This window comes from Dunckerocampus dactyliophorus, chromosome 2, assembly GCF_027744805.1.
Source record: "Dunckerocampus dactyliophorus isolate RoL2022-P2 chromosome 2, RoL_Ddac_1.1, whole genome shotgun sequence".
Lineage (NCBI taxonomy): Eukaryota > Metazoa > Chordata > Actinopteri > Syngnathiformes > Syngnathidae > Dunckerocampus > Dunckerocampus dactyliophorus.
The window spans coordinates 18,111,632-18,138,122 of record NC_072820.1 but is presented as its reverse complement, the minus strand read 5'-3'; the positions used below and the strand labels follow the sequence as shown (position 1 = coordinate 18,138,122).

General features: G+C 40.6%; 1 protein-coding gene across 6 annotated transcripts in view; it reads right to left on the bottom strand.

Moving 5' to 3' along the window:
- The window catches only part of mib1 (MIB E3 ubiquitin protein ligase 1), a 71,171-nt gene that overhangs the window by 8,734 nt on the left and 35,946 nt on the right, over positions 1-26,491 (bottom strand). For all 6 annotated transcript variants that reach the window (XM_054756035.1, XM_054756044.1, XM_054756053.1 and 3 more), the window contains exons 13-16: positions 4,965-5,097; positions 3,900-3,986; positions 3,270-3,428; positions 1,280-1,461 (exon numbers count right to left, since the gene is read on the bottom strand). In XM_054756035.1, the coding sequence (XP_054612010.1) occupies positions 1,280-1,461; positions 3,270-3,428; positions 3,900-3,986; positions 4,965-5,097 (561 nt within the window). The remainder of the gene's footprint in view (positions 1-1,279; positions 1,462-3,269; positions 3,429-3,899; positions 3,987-4,964; positions 5,098-26,491) is intronic.

Below are 26,491 nucleotides of genomic sequence, written 5' to 3'. Positions count from 1 at the left end.
TGGATGTAAAGTCCTGCAGTGTTCTCCGCTGTTAATAAAGCCATTAAAGTGCATTGGTGACGTGAGTCTCTCCTTCCCCACAACAAGCGGCATTACAGTATTGACCAGTGCACATTGTCTCACACCAGGAAATAAACGGTGTCACTTGTTACAGGCATTGCCTGGACAGCTATGTAGTGGGGCTTGTTTAACCTTTGGCTTGTGGGCAAGCAGGAAAGAGAGACGAGACTGGAGGTGTGTGTGTGTTCTGAGCTGCTCTCTGGTGGCCGCGTTCAATAAATAAAGTTGGCAGAAGCAACAGGAGGAGTTTCCTTCTTTGCTGGAGTCAGGTCGCCCTTACTACGGTTCGGAGCTGAATAACACTGACAAGTTAAGATACTGTAGTAGCGAACGGAAAAGAAGACGGCTTTTTTTTGTGTCGAATACAGAAGATGAGGACTTGATGGATTTGTGGATGAGAATTGATCAAAAATAACGTGAGTACATTCTAAAATACTTCAATTAAGTACAACCAAACTCAGTTTTGCTCCCGCTGCTTTTTAAAAACCATACGATAGCATGCATGCTAGCATGGTTTTAGCGTGCAGGCAGTATGGTATTGTATTGTAGCGTCGCTGGGAGCACGTCCTGTTCCCAGCCTACTTTGTGGTAATGTTTTGGTGCAATGCTCTTAAAGTTATTTTTGACCAGGAAATAGAAAGCTCAAAAGAAGACGGCTTTTTTATGTCGAACAACAGACTGTGACTGAGCTAGGACTCAGTAATTAAAGTCTACACACGACGGCTTCATTGATTGAAAAACAAAACTTTTTTGTGCATGAAGCTTCTACTTGAGTCGGTAATTTGGCCGCCATATGCGGTCAGATATTGACCAAGGGAGACAAAATGGGTGGCCGCTGGCCGCGTTAGACAGGTGACTGCTATACACAGGGTCTATAACATGTAAATTTGCCGTGGGGGATTTGTCAGTGGCCGCTATAGGCAGGTGGCCATTCTATAAAGGTGGCCGCTAAGACAGGTTTGACTGTATGTCATAAATTGTTACATTTGTATCTTTGTTATTGTAATTTAAAACCACAATAATGAAAACATTTTAAAAAACAATATTTCTAGTACGTATTTTTATTATACTAATATGATACTAATTTTAATAGCTGAAGTGAAATTCTGTTCAATTTTACAGTATTACATTATTTATTAACACAGGTGACATGCTTATTAGCTTAGCACGAAGATATCACACTCCTAATAAGAAGGTGACTCCATCGGTGGTCATTTACCTGCTCTTCTCTTTGTGGCATTTGGCCAGCGCCTTGCAGAGGCTGGGGTCAGGACACAGATCCAGAGGGGACTGGCCCTTCTTGTTTCGAATGGTCAAGTCGGCTCCGTTGGCGGCCAGGAAGCAAGCGATGGATGCTGCGCTCTTCTTCTCCGCCCCCTGGGTGCCTAAGCCCATGATTAACTGAAGACAAACAAACAGGATGTGAGCGATGAGAGACACAGACGTCTTGATGCTAAAGACGTAGGTCTCCAGTTGAATCCTGTGGAGTCAGATGATCCGCTTCACATCACCAAGCAATTATCCAATCAAAGACATGTTGTAACAAGCCCTTCCGGCAGTGTAACTCCATAAGCCCCACCTAAAACCTGATTATCTCAAGATCCCCCCCCCCCAATCTTCAGTCATATGCGCCCCAGCTCGAAGTACGACAGTCATCAGCATGTAGCCAATGGAGCTAATTCAATTCACATGTAGGAGAAAGAAGCACAACAGGAGAGCGACCCAACATCTCTATTAGGCCTGCTGTCTGGCTGTTTGGACCAGGGGATGTGCACCAAGCGTGACGGAGGCAAGAGAAGAAGTAAGACGAAAACTGGAGGTGGCAGCAAGGTTGAATCCCTGCAGGTACAGTAGGTCTAAAAACCTCTAACACATCCCTGTAGGCAATGTGGCCCCTATACATGTCGTGTTGGCCTCCCCAGGGATGAACTTGTACAAGCTGCTGCTGAGATGGTTTGTACGAGCTGCTTGACTGCCTCCCTACAAGTGTCAGGCTGCAGTCTTGATTGATGAGCTAAGTAGTGTGCAAGCAGCGGTGCAAGACAGAAGGAACTCTGAGCACATTTGTCCTTTAAAACAGCAGAAAGCTCCCATCATATTACAGATCATTGACTAGCATCTTTGCTATAGATTCAAATAAACAACTGACCACCACGTCATATAGGATTTTTGGCGCGTGTTTTTATGGTAGATACCTTAAAAAAAAAAAAAAGCAAAAAGCTTCTGTCATATTGAAGATCTTTGAGAAGCATGTTTGCAGACGAGTCCTAAAACCAGCAGAAAGCTTCTGTTTTATATATATATATATGAGCAGATTCCTAAAAACTGCAGAACTGTCCTGTCATATTCAAGATCTATGATTGGCATTGTTGCAGCTGATTCCTAAAAAATAGCAGAAAAAGGCTGACATACTGAATGAATGTTGGACTAGTGTTTTTGCAGTAAATTCCTAAAAACAGCAAAGCACTCATGGCATACTGAAGATCACTGACTAGCGTTTATGCACTAGATTCCTAAAAAACCCCCAGCAAATAATCCTTTAATATTCAATATCCTTGACTAGCACTGCTGCAGTTCATTCCTAAAAACAGCAGAAAATGTCTGTCATGCTGAAGATTTTTAAAAGTATTTACATAGTAGTTAAAAAAACAGCAGTGCACTCCAATCAGTTCGAAAATATTTGACTAACATTATTGCAATAGATCCTTAAAAACAGCAGAGCAACATGTCACACAAGCATAGAGGATCTTTGACTAGCATTGTTGTAGCAGGTTCCTAAAAACTGCAGACATGTCCTGTCATATTGAAGATCTTTGATTAGCAATGTTGCACCTGATTCCTAAAAACAGCAGAAAACAGCTCATATACTGAATATGTTTGTCTAGTGTTTTTGCAGTAGATTGTTAAAAACAGCAATGTAAACAGCCAATGATTCTACTCGCACTATATTGAAAATCTTTGACTCGCATTTTTATGGTAGGTCCTTAAAACCTCCTGTCATATCAAAGACAGGTGCTTCTTTGTCTAAATGTATTACTTCATTCATGGCAATTTGGTGAAGTTATAGCAGAGCCATGCATTTACATACACAAAATAATCGTGAAGGGAAAAACCCATCCCCTAGTCCTTAGCTGTCTGAAGATGTGGCCCACACAACAATTTGGTTAAATAGCCGTAGAACAGAGGAAGCCTTAACACTTAATGTATACCGTGTTCTTTGAGGGCTCCCAGGGCTCCACTTTGGTGACATCCTGCATGTCCTGGAGCTGCCGCAACTGGGAAAGTGTGTGGTGTCGCAGCGCCTCGTGAAGCGGCGTGTCCCCGTCCTTGTCCTGCACTTCAAGCTTAGCTTCGGCTCGGACCAGCAGCTGTCACACACACACACACGCACGCACGCACGCACACACACACACACACACACACACACACACACACACACACACACACACACACACACACACACACACACACACACACACACACACACACACACACACACACACACACACACACACACACACACACACACACGAGAACAGAGAAACTCTTTCAGCAGGCATAATTTTTTTATTGTGCACTGTAAAAGGCATAAAGCTGGTTTACATGTCGCTGTTGGCAATGTTGAGTTTCACTGTTTTAAGAGGTGCAATTCAAAATGGCCTTTTTATTGAGTCCACAAGATGGCAGCATTGTAAACTCAATGCAACATTACTGAAAAATACTTCAAGTAAGACTGCCTACCAGATTCAATGCATTAGTGTTGCACAGGACAGCCACTACCACTCTGTTTGACATTGTCAGACAATAGAGAAAATAATTAAAAGAAAAAGACCTCTTACTCTGACAATCTGAGTGTGCTGACGCTCCACTGCCAGGTGTAAGGCTGTCTGCTGGTTGACGTTCTGGATGTCTAAGCTGGCATTGCCCTGAGAACAAGAAGACAAATACCAATGAAAAAATAAGTATAAGTATAAGTATATATATATATATATATATATATATATATATATATATATATATATATACATATATATATATATATATATATATATATATATAGATATAGATATATATATAGATATATATATATATAGATATAGATATATATGACCCAAAATACTTAAGATGATGCAAAATTGTGCAGGCTTCATGTACCATGACAGAACCTTCTGTTTCTTTAACCTTGTCAGCCAAGAGAAGGGCCCAAAAAAAAAAGTCTCCAACAACGTGATTATTATTCCCAAAATTGCAAACTCCTCAGCTGAGAAGATGTGCAGGGAAGCTAATCATTGTGATCAGCCTGTTAATTAATTCTGCAAGAAATAAGAATGCGCTGGCTGGCTGGCGGGGAATCTGCAGTGCACCTCGCACAATTGCTAAACAGAAGGCTGAAGCATCGCAGCGAAACAGCCCATTGCAGAGAATTATGGGTGGGGGAGGTGAGGCTTTCCTCGCTCTAACCGCACGTGGGGGACATTGCAGCTATATTTCTGCCGTGCACCTTAACCTACGTAACCCAGTTGCTGCTTAGTCAGGTGACTTTTGCGGCAAACTCCTGTTAAGTCTTCAGGGAATTAAAATGAAGACGACGACCATGGAGTCATGATTGCATGAGGAGGAGGGTGTACGGCCCGGCAAGTCTTAAAGAACACCCCTGGAGGCTCTGTGAACCGTATGGATACAATAAAAAAAAGGCAGTTACAGCAGCTTGAAGCGGTCTACAGCTTGCTGGCTGCAGGGAGTGCAGTAGCTCTTAATGTATTGTACAGTCAAATGAGCCAGAATTGCAGGCTGGCATACTGCAGAATGACAGAAAAGAGTTGTTTTTTTTCTAACTACATAGAATGATCAGTTGCATTTGTTGTCAGATATTTAAATTAGTGAGGCTTGCTTGTTGTTTTTACCTGATGGACTAACAGCTCCGCAACCTCCACATGGTTGTTAAGGGCAGCCAGGTGCAGTGCGGTGTAGCCGTCGTCCTTTTTCTCATCTACAATCCAAGGCCTCGGCAGTTTGGAGAGTAACACACGCATTGCACTGCAGAGAGGAAAAATAAAATAAGAGTGAGTGATTGGGTACACCACAGAATGGTAAGTCCATTAAAATCAATCAGACAAAAGGTCTAAATTTGTGATATCGAATGTCAAAATGAATCCGATTGCATCTAAATATCACACAGCCGTGACTAAGCAAGGTGGTGTAAGTAATAAGTTTACAAGGTTTTTAGCACATCTGCTTCACAGCTAGATTTAGTAACACTAGGTGTATCCAGAGTCGGGCCCTGGGCCATTTGCAGAACCACATCTTAATTTTACTAGCTCTGCAGCATATTGTAAAAATAATGTTTTTTTTAATGTAATGTAATATAACTATGCATTTAATTTGAATTAATTACATTATATATATATATATATATATATATATATATATATATATATATATATATAATTCATTTAATGAATTTATAAAAAAAAAATTATTACAATTAAAATTTAAAGCATTCTTATTTACGACACTCATGACTATTACTCCTCGTTGTCCGATGACAACAGATTTCCGCAAAAAAATGAAACGGGGAAAAAAAGAAACAAGAAAAAAAGTGTCACAAATGACAGACAGAGCACCAGAAAGATAAATCATCTATCTATGCTGTACAAACACTTTTAATGCTGTCTAAGTGTCCAAACTAATCACACTTGGAAAGCAGATTTTGGCTGTAATAAAAAAATAAAATAAAATAAAATAAAAAAGGAGGAAGCCCTTTTCGCTTCGTGAACCACAAAAGTCTCTCTTGTTGGGAGGAAAAAATGGTAATCACACAAGAATTCACTTCAGTATCTACTCTTGGGAGAAACACAGAGGGGGTGGAGGAGGACAACAACATTGTTTATACACTGTTGTTTAAATGAAGTGCCCTGATGTGGTATAAAGGGAGCTGGTTATTTCTGCTCCACTGAAGGTCATTTGGAGGGTGCGTGCTGCAAAGAAAGAAAGCGAAATGAAGGAAGAGTCCGAGGACGCATCACTGACATATAGTAATATCAATTGTAGGCAATATACAATAAATAAACTGAAGTTTATATTGTTTTTATAGTAGCAATTAAATAAAAATTACAATTATAATTATATAATAATAATAATACTTTCCCCCCACACACATCACAGGATCTGGGAATAAATGAATAGTAAACTAGAATGGAAGGCATCCCTAAATATAGAGTGGAGGACGCATAAACTGAAGATATGCAATGTGATCAATTTGCAAAAATACGATATGGAATTGCAAACAAAAAAAATGCTTAATAGCCTCATCTCTGAGCTTGGCTCTCATCTCTGGTTAGGGGCACGCTGCGCCTTCAATAAGAATTAAAGTGACAATGCAGGAGAAACACTTCTGACCTTGATTAAACATGTGGGCCCAATATTTCAACTGCGACAAAAGAGGAGGTAGATGATTTTACTATTCCATATTAATGTGTGCACTGGAGTGTTTATGTCCATAAACAGGACATTGGGGCCCATATGGAGGGGACATGAGGACAATCAATGAAAAAATAAAACCAGTAAAAAATAAAAAGAATGAAAAAAAAAGAGGCTGACGTATTTTCAGAGGTAATCAAGGATGGTTGCTTGCTAGTGGTTTTTGCAACTGATTCTGACGTATGTTGGTGAAAAAAAGAGCTTCATCAGCGCAGCCTCTTGAGGGAGGCACAGGAAGAAGCGGGCAGGGGGGCCGGCACCAGGCATCTCCATGCGGACAGAGATGTGTAGCGTCTGTACTGCTGCAGTGACTAACAGTGCAGCACTGCAAACCTCTCTCTCGCTCTCTCTCCGTCAATGCACAAAGGATTTACACACCTGCATTGCTTGCAGCCATCTTCAACTACTTAATGCCGACCGGGGGTGGGAGTGAAGGTGGTGGTGGGGTGGGGGTTTTGGTTGGGGGGGGGGGGGGGGGGGGGGGGGGGGGGGGGGGGACTTACATTTAATAGCAATCGAACCCCTCCTGCCTCATCTGTCATTCATAATGTGTCGCCATTGTTACCAAGAACTATTTGCTTGCGTACTGTAGATTTAACCTCTCATGGGAGCAGGGTACTTTTTGAGTAATTCAATAAAACGCGCTCCCACTGGGAAGAACCTTCTTACCAAGGACTTAAACAAGCAAATTATTCAAGAAAAGACCTTGTCACATTAGATTCCCACTCAAAGCTATAACATAAAAGCGGTCCCTGATGCTTGCATATTACATGTCTTCAGTCCCTACATCAAGGTTTGTAAAACTGCTTCCACGCAAGACCAAAATTAGAATTTGGGACGCAAACTGACTAAAATACAAACTGTTGCTATCACATCAACTTATAATGTACACAGGAGTGCTGTACAGGGTGGAAAAATTTAAGACAAATCCAAGGGCCCGTGACTGACAGGGGCCCCAGTAAAAAGGAAAATAATTCCAACAATAAAAAATAAGTCCAACAATAAATGACGTCTGTCTTATGCCAATGTAACCCAGGGTTTCAGGATGCTAGCTGATGTGGAAGTTCGATGTAAATAAAGGACAGGTGCTATGGGCAAGGCATGTTTATTTACTTGCACAGTACGTCTCTGTTAGTAACAGTCAAGGTACCTTCTCAGCCCACATGACACACTTCTGGCCTTCAAAATAAGAGCGCTTTGGGCTATATTCAGTTTAATTTTGTTAACAAAATAAAGATCGTTTTTTATTTTTCTATATACTGTATTTTATAATATATATATATATTTTACATAGCTTACACCAACATTGAGGCAGAAAACAATGTATACTACTTGTCAAAAGTAAACACCTTTCTTGAAAGTGTACTGTAAAAAGAAACTTCGTAACATTTATATTCAAGTTGAATGCTTTGGTATTTATATACTGGTTGAAAATGTTTGCGTTGAAATAAGCTCTTAAAATCAAAGTTACAAAAATGAGTAGCTCGTGGCCATTTTCATTTTTGTAAAAGTAGCTCTCACAAGAAAAATAGTTGGTGACCCCTGATATAGCCAACAGTAAATAAAAAAATTTACACTTAATCTATGTGATCGGTATCGACATTGGCTGATTTCACTCATGGATGATCAGTATTGGTATCTTCAGCATAAAACCCTGGTCGGAGCATCCCTAGTAATGACCCGACGACTGAGAATGCACCTTGCGTCTGTGCTATTCACTTGCTACATCACCACGAGGTGCTGGCTATGTTTATGGGGGACTTGGTCAAGACTGAGCAGGAGGGAAGGACGTTGTCAACTGCTGTGACGCAATCCACCTGCACCTCAACACCAGGGAAATGGTGGTGAAACAGGACACATCCAGAACCTTTTCCCATTAAAGGTGACCGTGTGGAGGTGGTTCACACCTACAAATACCCAGAAGGGCATCTGGATGATAACCTGGTCTGGACTGCTAATATACGTACTGTAGATGCTCTGCACAGGAAAGGGCCAAGCCGTCTGTACTTCTTCAGAAGGCTGCCGTCCTTCAACGTATTCAATAAGCTGCTATAGATCCTCTACCAGACTGTGGTAGCTAGTGCCCTCCTGTATGCAGTAGTGTGCTGGGGGAGCAGCCTAAAGAAGAAGGACGCCACACGCCTGGACAAACTGGTGAGGAAGGCAGGCTCTGTCATTGACACTGAGCTGGACAGCCTGACATCTGTGGCAGAGCAAAGGACACTGAAGAGGCTCCTTTCCATCATGGACAACCAGCATCATCCAATGCACAACATCATCTCCTGACAGAAGAGCAATTTCAGTGGCAGATTACGATCACTGCCCTGCTCCACTGATAAAGTGAGCAGATCATTCCTCCCCCACACCATGCGGCTTTGTCAACACGACAGAGGGGGAGCGGTAAAAACACACAAAGGACTGGACCTTTTAACTTATTATGTATTATTATTATTATGTATTATTAGTTATCATTGAAATGGAAGTGATCTGTTACGTATTTATTTCTTTATTCTTACTTCTTATTTTTCTTAACTCTCCTATTTTGCGTTGTTTGTTTTATTTTTTAATGATTACGTTTATTAGGACAGTTTTGTAGAGCTGCTGGAAATGTGAATTTCTCTTGGAGATAAATAAAGTATCTATCTATCTATCTTGTGGACTTCACATAGTGTCTGAACAAATATCTAAAGAGCCCGCCATAAAGAGAGACAGTGTCTCACTGCTGCAGCTCACTGTTACATGGGAGAAATTCCGCCCACAGTGACGACTCTCAGATACCGTATGACAGGACTAGGAGCCGTTTCATGCCCAAATCGATCTATTGAACTGAACAGAGCGGTGGGAATAAATGGCCCAATATTACAGTACTATTAAATTTACCAACTTTATTTTCTTAACAATGTTTCACCTCTCATCCAGGTCCAAGTCCAGTTGCTCTGACTCGAGTCTCCAGATATATCATGTACTGAAAAACCTGTACACATACTTCTTATTGAAATTATTTTTGAGGGTGTGGATAAAAACTTATTGTTCCCAAAATGATCATTAAACTTATTTTGTCTTTATTTTGTCTTATTTTGCCTTTGTATTGAGTTCTGGACTGCTATAGAGCATCTACACACGATAACCCGCACAGAAAGCTTTCTAGATCTTCCAGACTCTGCACTTGTTTCTGCAGTGTTTCCTGCCTCCTGCCCAAATGGTCTGTGTAATGTACTCCACTCCCGGCCCTCCTCCAGGTACGCCTCCCGCCTAGCCCACTGCGCTGTGATTGGTCACACTCCCAAGGACTTCTTGACAGCTGCTGAACACGTTTTGTCCGATTACTTACATGAAATAAACACCATTAGGACACTGATAAATTGTTACTTACAGCTAGCTCTGATGAATCTTCAAAAGGCGTCAGACTTCAGCAACAGTTTCGCAGATAGTCCAGCTTTGTATTGGCCCATGTTCACAAAATAGTCCCGTGTGAAATGCCGTCGACAGATGAGCATATTTTTCTCTTGCTGGCCAGGAATCAGCAACTCCTACAACTTCTGCCTAATGCTTGCCTCTTTAGGCACACCTGAGCAAACAAAGCACGGTGAACAGAGCAGAGCGAAGCAGAGTGGGGCAAGGGCAGGCCTACAGCGTTTGCCTGGGCATGCCCATATAAGGAAGTCCTGGTTGCACTGACATCAATGGAACTCTGTTTTAAAAAAAAACTGTAAAACACAGCGTGCAGAGCCGTCCAAGACTGCCTTCAGGTCTTAGTTCCAAATGCAAACCTTATTATCTGACGCGTTGGCATCGTTTAACATGAGAATACAACATTGTAACAACATTTATAGATCAGAAAAGAGGAAAAGCATAGGTCCCCTTAAACACAAAACCAAGGCCGCTATGATCTTTGCGACTGCAGGAGACAATGTTTACTATTAAGGACAGGGAAAGGTAGAGAAGGAACGGCAATGGTGAAACTAGGTCACCCAGTAAGAGATCTGGACAAGTCCCCCAGGACAGCCCCACTGAGCACTGTTGTCTTAGGCCACCATTTGTCATTGACTGGGACGCCGTGTGCCGCCGTATGTCATTGCGTGCGAAGACCGAAGACCGGGATTGTGTGCGTAAGTGCTGAGGTCGACGTGGCCTGTATGCCTGGGTGTGACAGCCCATCTGTGTGCTGGTCAGTGGCTGTTATTACAGCAGGAAGTGAGAAGTGACAACATACGCAGGCACGACGGAGGGGGGCAGTCAACATGCAGACTGAGATTAATGGCCGAGTTAAAGCATATGGCTTCTCTGATGTAGGAGACGTGTTTGGCATACTTTCATTCATTAACTGTGTCCTCGTAAGCGAGCAAGGCGTCTGAATTTATGCACAGAGAGGCGCCACCTGCTTTGGCAAAGTAAAATGTGCGATAAAGCGCATAATTGCATTTATTTTTCAATCCTCCAATTATGAGGGATCAAATCTATCAAAACCGTAATAAAACGGAAATAACTGTAACAGCAAGTTTATAGTTGACCTTGGCAGTGGTAAATAAACAATTCAAAGTGAAGTTATCAGTTTTCCCTGATTCTTCCTACTCTTAATGTAGACGAATGCAAAAAAACAACCATCAGGTTGGAACTGGACAATTTGAGATCAAGATTCTACTTTCTTTGCACTTCTGAAAAGTTTCACATTGCATAAAAATCTCTAGCCTGCAAACTCTGTAATATGCAAGCCAACCCAGTAGATGGCAACATAATTTTGGCAAGAGACTACTATGCACAAACTGTTCCGCCGTTACCGTTTTGATTGTGACATCCACACATACGTTTTTACAGCGTTTTCAGCCTTACTGAAACATCATAATTTTGAGAGATTTGTGAGATTTTGACTAATCCTAAACATTATCTTAAACACAATTACAAGTAAATCATATGCTAATTGGCCAGTTGTAATTTGAATTCAAAGTTCACTCTGGCCATGATAGCCGACAACCCCCCACACTTCATCAGGGCCATCTCACAGCCATTGTCCACACTTGTGTACTGTTAGATGGAGTAAATCAAGGAGGGTCGCATTCAAGTCAAGCCAAGAGACAAGAACTTGACTGTTTGTGCTCAGACTTTTCATTACCATGGCACGAAGAGAATGATTTTGCCTGCAATGTGACCTTCCCCCTGCTGCATGTACAGTACCTGAGGCTCCCGGGTTTGCCTGCTTTTTATTAGGAATTATTTGCATCAACTGGCAAGGCAAGGAGAGGCGACGGGTGCATTTTCTGTGACTTTTTTTGTTGTTATCAGTCCACTGTCCATGCCTTGAAGGTTGTTTTGCAAGCGGCCAAATAAATTGCCTGACATTCCTGGGACAAGTAGGTGGGGGTGTGTAAAGGCTAAGCTTTAATTAGCCTTAAATCACCTGGTGCTATGGGATGTCCTGATTCATTTATGAAGGAGGAGTTGGGAAGTCAGAGGGGCCCAATGGTGTGTTAGTATCCCATTGGTTCGGGATGGCCCAATTACTTTCGGGTGCTGCTGTCTTTTTGCACTTGATTCAACACAGCATCACTTTCATTTCCACACTAGTTATCTACCTCTTACTGTTACTTATTCTGATGATTCAGTGGAGTTGGGGCGGTAGTAAAATACATCATAAAATCTTTAAAATGTCTGACTTCTGTCTGATACCCTGACTCTAAAAACTGAAATGAAAAAAATAGCTTGTGACTTGTGACCCCGCTGCAAATTGAGGGTGAACTTTTGTCAAAACATGCACCCCTACTGTGTTGCCTGTGCTATAATTTTTCGGACAAATACACCACATAGTGGTGCTGTTGTTAAACACCCACATGTTTGACCCTGTGAGATTGACTTGAAATTTCTCACACAGCTCACTGCACTCCACAAAACACCCGCGATACGGTGTTTAGCCTAATCACCAAATTTGGGACTGATAGGCATGTCTAAAATACATTGTACCTCGGTTTTTGTTATTAATTTGTTCCAAAAGGTCCAACGCAAACTGAAATATATAAAAAACTGAAGCAATTTTTCACATAGGAAATAATGTAAATCTAAATAATCTATTCCAGATACCCAAAAACCCATCCATCTTATCCTCACTAAAGTTGCAGGGACAACCAAAAATTTTAACAAAAAATGCATTTTACAGAGAATAAATGTATATATTATTTACATGCAGGAAACAATACAAAATAATTATAAAATTCGAATAGATGGAACTTATTGTTGATGCAGACTTCCCGTAAATACCCGCAACATTGAATTCAATCGTGTTGGTCACCTTATTTATCAAATTGCTGCCACTCGTAACGTTCTTTGGCCCCATGGCGGGTTATTTAGTGGTTGCACTGAATTAAAAAATGCAGTGAGTCAGGAGTGGCTGGCCAACCAAAATTATCCCAAGAGTGCAGAGACTCATCCAAGAGGTCACAAAAGACCCCACAACAACATCCAAAGAACTACAGGCCTCGCTTGACTTAGTTAAGGTCAGTGTTCATGACTCCACCATGAGAAAGACACTGGGCAAAAACGGCCTGCATGGCAGAGTTCCAAGACGAAAACCACTGCTGAACAAAAAGAACATTAAGGCTTGTCTCAAATTTGCCAGAAAACATCTTGATGATTCCCAAGACCTTTGGGAAAATACACTGTGGTCTGACGAGACAAAAGTTCAACTTTTTGGAAGATGTGTGTCTCATTACATCCGGCCACATTTCAGAAAAAGAACCTCATACCATCATACCATCAGTAAAATATGGTGGTGGTAGTGTGATGGTCTGGGCCTGTTTTGATGCTGCAGGACCTGGAAAACTTGCTGTAATAAATGGAACCATTAATTCTGCCGTCCACCAAAAAATCCTGAAAGAGAATGTCCGGCAATCTGTTTGTGACCTCAAGCAGAAACGAACTTGGGTTCTGAAGCAGGGCAATGATCCAAAACACAACAGCAAGTCCACCTCTGAATGGCTGCAGAAAACAATATGAAGCCTTTGGAGTGGCCTAGTCAAAGTCCTGACCTGAATCCTATTGAGATGCTGTGGCATGACCTTAAAAAAGGCAATTCATGCACGAATAACCCTCCAATGTGGCTGAATTACAATTCTGCAAAGATGAATGGGCCAAAATTCCTCCACAGTGCTGTAAGAGACTCAAGTTATCACCAATGCTTGATTGCAGTCGTTGCTGCTCTGGGTGGCCCAACTAGTTATTGGGTTGAGATCAAGATTCTACTTTCTTTGCACTTCTGAAAAGTTTCACATTGCATAAAAATCTCTAGCCTGCAATCACTTTTTCCACACAGGACCATGTAGGTTTGGATTTTGATTTTTTTTCTCCCTTAATAATAAAAAGTTTCATTTACAAACAGCATTTTGTGTTCAGTTGTGTTGTCATTGACTAATATTTAAATTTGTTTGATGATCTGAAAAATTTACGTGTGAACAACATGCAATAAAATAAGAAATCAGGAAGGGGACAAAAAAATTTTCATACCACTGTATGAGGAATAGTAATAGAAAAACATGGCCGCCATCAAGCAAAACGCCTTTGCAAGGGTACGGGCGGGACTTACCAAATAACTGGCCATAAATCATTGACCTTTTGTCCAAATATTATACAAATTTGCAGATATCTGTAGTACATGTATGCTTGCATTTCTTCCTAGGCGTTTGACCACAACCCATAAGGGGCACCAAAAATGTTCTTTAGTGACTGTACAGTATAAGTCACAGCATGCTGAAGCAACCTCATTTTTGTACTCTGGCTGCAACAGAGTATTTGCATTCATGAAACCGAGTCATTCTGCTCAATATGGACACATTGGGCTCTCTGTTATACTCGAGTATCTCAGATGGGATTGTGCAGATGGAATACTGTGGTATGATGTGTACATGTCTGGTTCTGCTGAGAAACCTGAGCTCATTACTGTGCGGGAATGGAATTGTAGAGTTGGATGTTATGGCCTTAGCGGAAGTTAACATAAGCTTCACAACACCTCTTCACAAAAATCTCAGGCAGCGTGGTAAATCCTCTGCGTTTGCATCTGTGTCCCTTAATAATTAAGAGGCAAAAAAAAAGTGTTTTGGTGAAAGCTTTTCTTCCTTTGCCTGGGGATGACTGATGGAAAATACTGAAATTCAACACTAATCCTCATTTTGTCCAGCCAGCATCTAGCAGAGGTGGTCGTCAGCATTCTTTGTGGTGTGCCAGCATGTAATTGGCATTTGAAATTAACTGGAAATGTTTCCGCGCTAGGGCACAAAGCGGTAAACAGTATAGCAGAGGGACATTGCACAGCACTGCTCTGAATGTCCTTCGATCAGCAGCCCCTCCACGGGCCTTCGCGCTGTCACTGTATGGGCAGATGAATGTGATATACAGCCACTGGAAATTCAAGACACTTAAACGTTAGTCGCCATCGTCAAGGTGTGAGGTAGCACAAAAGTGACCCAACGAGCTGCCGAAAAGACTACTTCTTGCAAAGCACATCTGCAGAGGAGAATGCTGCGGCAGAATGAGCAGTTTGGTAATTAAAATCTATTGTTCACAGTGGGAAATAATAGGGTTCAAAGGGTCTTGTATCAGCGCACCCTCTCCAAACACTGAGGCGGCAGGCCACACGCACCGCACAAAATGTCAAATAGCTAACTTGTTCATGGCGAGGAGGGAGGGGGTAAGGGAACCGGGTTTTTAGAGGCGTAATGAATGCATTGCATTGATAAGAACGCCCAAGAAATTTGCACGCATTCCACAAATATCCACGAATGAGGGACAGCGTGATGAAAGTTTCTGCTCCTCGAAATTCTCCATTAACACCCGCCAATGACTGGGGAAAATAATGCAAATATTCTTCGCTTGTCATGCTGCATTTGACTTTAGCACCATAAGGGTTACAGAGGTAACACGGCCTGCATTATTCAACAGCTTAGCTTTGTTTGGACATCAGACTGTACGCTTTCCTCTGTGTTTATTAGGAGTACTAACGCCTCATATCACTGACTAAAGTATAAAGTACCTGGGACATGGGATATTGCATGTCTATAAAAACCGTACACTGGTTCCAGACCCGACCGCGATAAGTGGACTTTGGCGAAGTAGGATTCAATATTGATAAATGGAATGTTTTCGTAGTTAGAGCATAGAAAACGTGGTAGGACTTTGTCAAAACACCCCTATTATTTTTCAGAGAAATACACTACGTGATGGCACTGTTACTTAACTGTTATTTAACCCCAAGGTTTCACAGAAGTCAAATTGACCTGAAATTTCTCACACAGTAAAAGCGCTCAACAATTACCCACTGTACCTTTAGGGTGTTTAGCTGAATCACCACCAAATTTGGTTTATACCCTCAGGGGATTTCTTGAAAAACATGGCCGCCATCAAGCAAAACATTTTTGCAGGGGCACAGGCAGGACTATTTGTCTAATGATTATAAAACTTTTGTCTCCCAAATCATTTTGAACACAGCACATATGGGGCGCCACAAATAATGAGAACATGATGTGGTGTTTTCGAACTGTAAATCAGGGGTGTCATGATACACTATACGGTCATGAGACGATATACAACAATGGGTTCACAAGAACAAAACTAAATATTTTAACATTATTTTTTTTAAACCTACAATGATAAAATATAGGTAATGTAAGCAAGCATTTTAAAATGCCCTGACATTGTGCAAGTTCTGAGTGAAATAAGGACAAGAGGTAAGATTATTTTTGCACCCAGCACACAACATACTTCTGGCCTTCAAAATAAGAGCACTGCCACATCCTGTCTAATTGTGTAAACAAAATAAAAATATGTATGTGTCTTAAAAATATGTAATAAAATTATATAAAATAATTTAAAAAATTGGTGAGAGAAAATATGGAATCTGCGATAACTCACAAGTCTGACTGTCAAGCCAGAGGAGATGGAGACAATGCTAGCAAAGTTTACAAGTTTAAAAGCGTGCCATTTGACTTCACTACAAAAGCAGTGGGGCTGTGTTTTGAGGATTGCTTTATGATGGCACGACATTTATGTGTATGATTGCACAAGTGTGTTAGGGTGTACTTTGAGTGAGTGTTAACAAAATTGTGTTATTTAGGTAATTCCACATTGCTCCTCAATTTTTTCTGGAGCATCTGTGCTCCTAGTGAAAAAGCTAAGTGCATACCCTGATCCCACCCAATCTGAAACTGTGTGTAGACATTTAGTACCATATATTGATTGAACAAACATGAAAGACACAAACTCCCCCAAAAAACATCTAATCCACATGTAAATACCTGAAAACAAAAGCCGAAATGTTGCTCTCTGGTCTCATATTCAACATTTGATGTCAAACCTAAGTGTTTTCAGTCGACAGCAAAAATAACGGAATTGAACTCACTGTTCTAATACTTCTGGACGGTAAGGTAGAGAGGCACTGGTTTGCAGTCTAAAGAAGGACAATCTTGACGTTGGTTACAGGAAGCTTAGCTACATACACGCAATAGCAAGTGCATGCATGTAAACAGAAGTTCAGAACATTCCGAAAGAGATTCGCTCATGCAATTAAAAATGACAATCAATTAATAAAGTTATTTGATCATACATTTTCCTCACTTTCAATCAAGAAAACGCCCATCCCATAATACACGTTATGTTGTTATGTAATATTTTAACTATCATCAACTACAAGTGGGGAAAAAAAAACTAAGTATATAGAATATATACACGCACACCCACCCATATAAATACCTAAACATGTGGTCCTCTCTGCAGTTAACTAAAAAAATACATGCGTTAATACAGCATGCTAATCCAAACAGGCACACAAAAATATTGAAGAGATAATTCTACTATCATATTTGTGGCATATAGACTTATGTTTTTCCTCCCGACTATACTCACCTGGTAAAACAAAAAACAATAAAAAGGAGATTGAAAAAAACCAATCCTATTGCACAAATTAAACAAACATAACAAAATGTGCTGATGCACAACTACAAACAGTGGCCAAGTGCATGTAAATAAACATACGGGAAACACCTTGCAGACATAAGCAGCACTGCAGTACATAATGTGGGTATTTGTAATTGTCCAGTCACTCATTGGTAACGTGGCGCACGATAAAAGACCAGGAGCAAGAGAAGCAAAAAGGGTGCTTCTCCTACAACAATGAAATCCTGAATCAGAGAGCTTGACTGCCACTGGCTTTCCCCTCACCAGCAGGTAAGGGTGGCCCATTCATAAATCACTTTTATTTTTCCCTGGCGCTCAGCAGCCTCACCCCTTCAAATGATGCAAAGGGATGAGGAGGGACGGGTGACAGTGAGGGGAGGATGTGCATGAAGAAGAAAAAAAAAAGAAGACGAAGAAAACGAAGAAGAAGAAGACGAAGAAAACGAAGAAGAAGAAGAAGAAGAAGAAGAAAACGAAGAAGAAGAAGAAGACGAAGAAGAAGAAGAAGAAGAAGAAGAAGAAGAAGAAGAAGAAGAAGAGAAAGAATGCGAAGGAGGAAGAAGAGAAGGAAGAGGAAGAAGAAGTGTAAGAAGCAGAAGACACAAGCTAGCATGAAGGAAGAGCCCAGGATGATGGAGGAAGCGAGACAGAAAATATGCAAACTGGATTAATTAACGCTCGTGAGATGATGACTGGTGGGCATGCTAAAAGAGCGCTGGAGTTAAAAGCACTAAAAAGGAGCTCAAAAAGTAAAGGAATGGATAAGCAAATGAGATATTGAAAGATTTGTCCTGAAGAATAAAACCTGTAGATAACTTAGCAGGGACCTAAAATCAGATTCAACTATCTGCTGCTTTAAAGACTGAAACAGGAATGCATAGTATCCATCCATCCATTTTCTATACCGCTTCTTCCTCATTAGGGTCGCGGGGGCATGCTGGAGCCTATCCCAGCTGACTTCGGGCGACAGGTCACATATAGACAAACAACCATTCACACTCACTTACCTATGGGCAATTTAGAGTCGCCAATTAACCTCACCTGCATGTTTTTGGAATGTGGGAGGAAGCCGGACTACCCGGAGAAAACCCACGCGCACACGAGGAGAACATGCAAACTCCACACAGAAATGCCCAGGGGAGAATCGAACCCAGGTCTTCCTGATCTCCAAGCTGTTACTATGCTAACCACTAGACCACCATGCGGCCCGGAATGCATAGTACTGTTACCAAATATTGTAAATATGAAACCTAATTACATTCATCCACTATGCTTGCAAGGAGAAAATTAATCAGTTAGTTAAATGTTGCTTTTGGGATCCATGCACAATACAGCCGAATAAAAAAAACAACCTATTATGAAGCTGCACCACTACTTGTGGGACAGTCTGCACACCACCCCTTTGTTCAGTCAAAGTCCATCCATTAGAAGAAACTTGTCTTATTCTTACTGATCGATTGACTACTCAGCTCAACATTCACGGGGAACAATTGATCAAGGAAGAATGACGTAATAGGGTACTTGAATGTATAACCGATTGAAGAGGTCAGCGGGTTGAGCGGCTCGGACATGAAGGATGTGAATGTTAATGTGAAATTAACAATACATTATCAACAATTTTATTAACTTTAGATGGTAGACAATACAAAAGAATGAGCTGTCTGTTTTTTTCTCACACTGAAATCTTTAAACAAAGAATCAATGCTGATATATTAACACTAACTTTCCAGCCTTGGGAACTTCACTCCAATCACTTTCCTGTTTTTCCAATATTTGTAATTATTTTGTTTTTTTAATGTTTTAGCTCAGTCTCGGACCAAACTTACTTTAGGATCAATATAGTATTCACCTAAAAAGACATTTCCCTGTTAACTTCGTGTTTAATTTTGCTAGAGGTGAGCTTCAGGGCTCCATATTATATCCTATTTTGAAACAACTTCAGAGGCGCGATAATGGGGTATTAGGGGGTGTGTTGTTCAAAATCTAGTTTTGCTGCTGGAATTTATACAGTTTAAAAGCCCTATTGTGAACACGCCATTTTGTGCGTCTGTAGCTTTAATGCTAATGAACTGTGTTTGGAGCCAATCATGAGCTTTGAAAAAACTCACGAGCTTGGATAATTCTAGGATAATTACCCAAATTCAATAAATGTATATATTTTCATTTGACAGGCAGAGGGGAAGAGTAAGGTGTGGAGGCGTTACATTAGATGCAACATCTGCAGTGTGCAAGTTAGCCAGGGCTCCAGCACCAGCAAAGCAAAGAACACCACAAATTTGTGGCAACACCTAAAAGTAAATCACAAAGAGGCCTCATGTCGACAGTCTTACTAATTCAACTTATTTTAATTTAGTCGTCTTCTGCTTCCTTGCGTTGAATCGTATTTTGGGTATTATAAGAATTTATGTTCATGTGCATCGTTTTTTTCAGCCCCCAATATCGGTATCGGCCCCGAAAATCCCCTATCGGTCGGGCTCTGGTGCTGAGTTTAGCATTCTTTGTAAGATGACACCACGAGTCTGACTGTTATATTGAGTACTGACCTCCTGCGATTTCCAATGGATTGACAGCTCACGATTATCTCCTGCCACAGAAAGAGCTATGGTTTCCTCACTTACCTGAGAGCGGCACAGTATTTAAACAATAAGTAGTAGTTCTGAAGTAAAGGAGACCTCACGAGATTAGAACATAGTCAAAAATTAGCTGTATAAGCCACAGGGTTCAAAGTTTAACAAAAAAGTAGCGCCTTATACAGCGGAAATTACGGTACTTCTTCCATATACACTGTAACTCTGCACTTGTCCAAAGTAATACTGTAGATGCCATATACTGTATCACATACAACAAAATAAGTCCATAAGGAGTGGGACAGTTTGATGCAATGTTAGCAACAGAGCTAGCAACTAATGTATGTGAGCTACAGTGCTAACATTACAGTTACTGTACATTTTAACAGCAGCATCATGCTAAGTTATCCTATTAGCTGAAGAAAAATAAAATGATCAAACTTACAACCTCCCACTTCTGTAGCTGACTGACAGGTAACTTGCAGAGCTCAAGGCTTTGTTTTAAGATGTGTAGCGAAGCCTGTTTGAAACATGTCCTGGGTCAGAGGTGTCTCAAGTCCATGAGAAAGGAGATTTTTCTTTCATGACATCATGAAAACCCAGAACTTCAAATGCAACCGTTAGAGCGCCTCTTCTCTCAAAGGTGGAGCAAACAAGTGATTAAGATGCTATATTCTTCTCATGTTTGGTGTTCATAAACATGCTTTAGGGACACACAGTACTGTTAGAACACGATTACAAAGTCAATTATGCGTAACTGAATTAACTGCACCCTCCTGCGTTTGCTGCAAAGAAGTGAAATCTATTACATTCCTATAGCTACTATGTAGCTATTATATAACAGTAACCTTGAGCCATAAAAATTCTTAAGAAAAAAAAATCCATAAATGAATTGATCATGCCTATCCCTGGTGTGTAAACGAGGCGGAAACAGATAAGCAAATGGCAAATGGTAAAACCTTTTTGGAGCCTCTTTGAATATGAAGCAGTGGAGAGAAAAGGTTAGCATACCAAACAAATACCATACTATTGATGTCTAAAATTAGCTGACAAAATGGATGTTCGAAAGCAGGGCACAAACAGGTGTAACATTCACACTGGTGCTACTGCAACCGTGCACTTTCGTTTGATTGGCTCTTTGACTGAGGACGTTGTTTTAAGAAGAAACATTAGCTTGGAATCAATTTCACCGTCCGAACATTCAATTATGCAACGGCCGGAAAGATACTGTAATTGAAAGCCTATAAATTATGGCGAGGAAACATTAATTAAATCTACGGCAAATTATCTCCATGAGTGGAAATAAAGGCCTGCCATCTATCAAGGCGAGAGGTGGGAGTGGTTTCTTATTTCTTATCAAATCAAGCACCAGATGACTGCATAGTATTTTGCCTCCTCATAAAAATAGACATTGTTAATTCACCTTATATCATTATTCACTGCAACTAGTTTAATGTGTTCATGGTATAACTACAAACCAACACGAGCTGGATTACAATGAGGACACTGTCACTGAGATAAAAGAAAGAAGAAGATGACACAGAGGATGTTACATTAGTACAGTATGAATGTACGTCATGATGAGTGACTAATTAAACATTCTTCAGACGGCACGCCCAAGGAAAGCTTGAAAAAGACTTGAATTAAAAGGCAGCTGAAATACTTTTGAGCGCCTCAGAGGCAGGCAAAGTTGTCGTTTTTCCTCTCTGAATTCCAAAAAAGCAACACAGCATAAATGACGGTGCAAATTTTGATTTGATTTAATTTGATTTATTTGAACTGTTGATTATTTCATTTCACTTATATCACAATTCATAATTCGACATGTTCAAAAGGAGTAGGAAGAAGCTGAGCTTATTCAACCCTACCCCCTCTTGGTTTCCCATTAATTGCTAATACATGTCCCAATTGTTAATACATTTCACAGCAATTGCTAATACATTTGTTCATTTCCCATTCAACATGTTCCATTTGCCAGCTCTGATTAGCTCTAGAAAATGACAATGAAGTTTAGGTTTGTAGATCTGTATTGCCAAATTGCTGCAAATTGCATAAAGTGCAGCAGCGAAATAATTATAAAAGCACACTTCGCTTGCTAACTCTACTGCGACAAAGGGCAGTTGGGATGATACATAATGTCGCTTATAGAGAACACACAAATCCTCTGTTTCTGAAATCCAAAGTAATTCACAGATCTTTTCAAACACCTACAATCACGCACAAAGCAAACTACAACCTGCTGTCTGATAATGTACATTTTCCTAACCATCGGTATGTCCGCATAAGACACAAAAACTCCGTAAGGAACTCAAGTAATGTATTATTAATATGAGCCAGTTTAAGAAACACGACAAGCACATTGTGTTTACAAGGTACACGAAAGAAGCAGAATGTGTCTGATATCATTTATCCTAGTATTTCATTCATTATTAACATCTAACAAGTCATTATTTATTATAGATTCTGTATTTATTTATGATAAAAAGGTTTCTGTTACAATTTAGGTCGGTATTTTTTCATTACTGATTAAGCTATGTATTATTACATATTCTTTACTCTTTTCTTTCCGTTAGAAAATGGTAATATGTGAACTTGGTAAACACAGGAAGTTGTGCTTGGGCTGTGTTTCAGTTTGCACACTTCCACAGTTACAATTATCATTTTCAGTGCATATGTACAAATGCAGTCAGTATCCGCACCATATGGCGGTTGTGCAGCAATCAACCCTTACCACACTCAATCATCCCCATCTTGGCTATGTAGTGGAAGAGGAGAGACTAACGCAATTGGCTGTGATTCACAATTAAAAAGGAGAGAAGAGAAGCAAGTGGATTAATATTGCAATCATTATGTCTAGTAAGATTACAACAACGGTAATGCCGCGTTTTGTTCTTCAAGGAAATGGTTGGTTGGCACGTGCTTGGTGGGCCCAAGATGGTGCTCCACCACACCAGAGGAGAACTGTAACTGATCGGCGGACAGAGCTTTTTGGTGACCATGTTATTGCTTTGAACCACCCAGTGGAATGGGCCCGACGTCACCTTACTTGACACTGCTGGACTTTTTTTTTCTGTGAGGCCATCTCCAATCAAAAGTGTATGTGACACCACCACATGACCTCGACGACATTGAACAGCGAATCAGAACTGAAGTTAACAGGATTGAAGTGCAGGACATGGGGAGGAGTGTGCAACTGTGCATCCAAAGTCATGTTGACTAAGTTGACAAAAACTTACATCCATTACCCCAGTGCAAATAGTGTGAAACAAAGGTTTAATCTGGGTATTGCAGCGTAGAGGAACCAAAATTCTCATTTTGCACTACAGTTTAAGAATTTTCCTTAAATTTGAACCCTTTAATTTTTTGGAGGATTTTTTTTTTCATGCTCACCGAAAAATGGGCCTGTGTTCAGTCCTGCATGCAATTATGCAATATGTTTTGATATGGACCAAAGGATGATGCCCATACCAACATATGGAAAGAAAAAGATTTCCCAAAAATATTCAATTGTAACTTTAGTGGCTACTGTTTGGAGAGTGTACTTTTTTTGACACACCCTGTATATTAATTCATATAATATATTAACATTGTTTTCAAGTTTTTTAAAAAAAAACTTCATTTTTAAGGTGTGGCGGCTTTTATTTTGCTGTAGCGGTGCGCCACAATCAACTACATGTAGAGGAAACCCTGGAAATAGAAGAGGTGGGATTAAATAAGATCTGCTTCTTCCTGCACCTTTTTAGTCATGTTTAATTGTGCAAGTGTAAACATGTGATGTTCCTTCATGTAACGTTGTTAAGCAAATAAACTACAGTGTACCATGGTTTCTGTTATTAATTCGTTCCAAAAGGTTCGACAAAAAACGAAATGTACAAATACCGAGGCAATTTGTCCCATGAGAAAGAATGTAAATCTAATTAATTTGTTCCAGACAACTAAAACAATTACTATAATTAACAAAACATGTCAAGATACACTCAGCTCATGAGACAAGACGATACACTACTGGGTTCACAAGACTGTATGGAGACAATATTTTATACATTTATTTTTAAAAATGATGATGCTTTTAACTGCTGAACTTATTTCTACTTACTGAAACAAAAACTAAACATGATGAAAGTTGAAATAATGACAGAAATTGTAGCTGCTACTACTAATCATTTATCTTGATGTGTTATTATGTGTTACTAAACACATGTAAAATAGATTGTAGTTTGCAGTAGATTAGCTTTATGTTTACGCTAAAAGAACTGCAGTTCACATGATGCTAAGAGTGACGTTGCAGGAAGTAGTGAATTTATGAAACAGTTTCTCACCTCCTTTATTAAATTGCTGCCACTGGCAATTCTTTGATCCCATGGCGGGTTATTTAGCAGTTGTACTCAATAAAAAAAATGCACGGACAGTGCGACAGCAACGCATAGGGTGCTCTGTTTGGGCACTCGATTTCACGGAACCATACAATACTGGGGAAAACACACTAGATTGTTACGTGCAATACTGGACGAAAACCGAACAGACAATCATACTAAAACTGGGATGTATGAAAACTGAAGTTTGGCTGTATACCATTACCACAAAATGACTAAATTAATTGGGAAAACAACAGCATTATTTGTCACCCTATTGTTCAGCAATGCCTAACTCTGAAGTCCTTTACTCTAAATATAGGGGTGAGCGTAAGACCACCATAAGAAGAGTATGGTGGACAAGGGTGTGGAGGTCAAGAGGACATAGAGGGTGAGGGGGGCTTATATCAGCAGAGGTGGTGGTGAAGAATGCAAAAACAGGAGAGAGGGAGGAGGGGTCAAGAATCAAGAAGTGGAAGCATGAGAGACCACTTTATTTGGCGCCACTAAAAATAGAGCAGCAAATGGTAGCAGAGGCTAACCGGCCTAGCGCTCATCTCTCCTTCCAGCCAGGTGGAATCGATAGGCAGGGAGCCGAAGCGAGGCTTCCCGGAGTCTGCAGCCAACAGCTGCAGAAGCGGGTGGGGGTGGCAGTTGGGGGTGGGGAGAGGCAAGGAGTGAAGGTGTGTGTGGAGTGGAGCACAGTGCTGAACTATTTTTTGCCTGGCGTGACTAAATATGGTCAGGGAGGGTTGGTGGGACAAGACACAGGAGCAGCCCAGCAACAAGCGATGAGGCATGTTTCCAAAGCTTGGCTTCACACAATGTGCTAAAGCTGCTGCCATCTTGGCCCCTTGTCCCTTATTAGCTGCCACTGTCGTCTTCTTACTGCACTCTCTGGACCACTGTCTTTGACTTTTTAACTTATTCTCTACACCATGGCATGATGCAATGTTAAACACAGCAGACCTCCAACAAGGTTTAACAAATCTCAACACCAAATTGGATACACAATTCCTGCATATGTCCAAATTTTGATTTATTTTGTTTTTAAGAGTCAAGGTTTAGTTACTGAGACAATTAGGAAAATAATAAGTGGTTAGCATGTTGGCCACACAGTCAGGAGATCGGGAAAATCTCGGTTTGAATCTCTGCTTGGCATCTCTGTGTGGAGTTTGCATGTTCTCCCCGTACGTGAGTGGGTTTTCTCTGGCTACTCAGGTTTCCTGTCACATTCCAAAAAGATGTATGTTAGGTTAATTGACGACTCTAAATTGTCCATAGGTATGAATGTGTGTGTGAATGGTTGTTTGCCTATATATGCCCTGCGACTGACCCCCTCTCGCCCGAAGTCAGCTGGGATAGGCTCTAGCATAGCCGCGACCCTAGTGAGGATAAGCGGCATAGAAGATGCATGGATGCTTTGGAAGACATGCTAGCATGCATGTAATATACTGTAGATATCCTCAAAGTTTGACAATCATAAGACATGTCCCTCCTTTGCCAGTGCAAAGATGTTATTGAACATATTTTTCAAACAATCTTGCTAAAATTTTACATACATGTGCTTGTTGATCCCCTAAAGGCGTGTGCCAGGGATTTTTTGGCTTCTAATCCGATACGATTTTTTTTTATAGTCTTGCCAATCCCAATATCGATGCTTTTTAAAAATAAATACATAATAACCTTTTGTTACAAACATGAATTTGTGTAATTAAATAGGGTTATGAAAATAGCTCTTCATAGCATTTAAAAATAATGCAACCAAAGTCTTCCTGGGAAGGATGACCCCTGCTATTGGCTATACGACATAAAAAAAGGAACCATAAAATCACCTTAATTTCAAGAGAAATACTGGTGAAACTTACAGAGGATGAGACAACTTCTTTAAAGGGACAGTTTGGATTTTTTTACATTAAGTTATATGACATTCCCATCAGCAGTGTAGTACATCAACAGTGACTTGGTCCCGTGACTCCAGTTCTGGTCGGATTTCCGTGATGAGGAACGAAGCTCTGCTTAGTTGCTGGGGCCACGTAAGTAAAGAGTTTGGCTTCTCAAAGCAACATGCATTGGAAAGAATAATACAGTTGGATCACA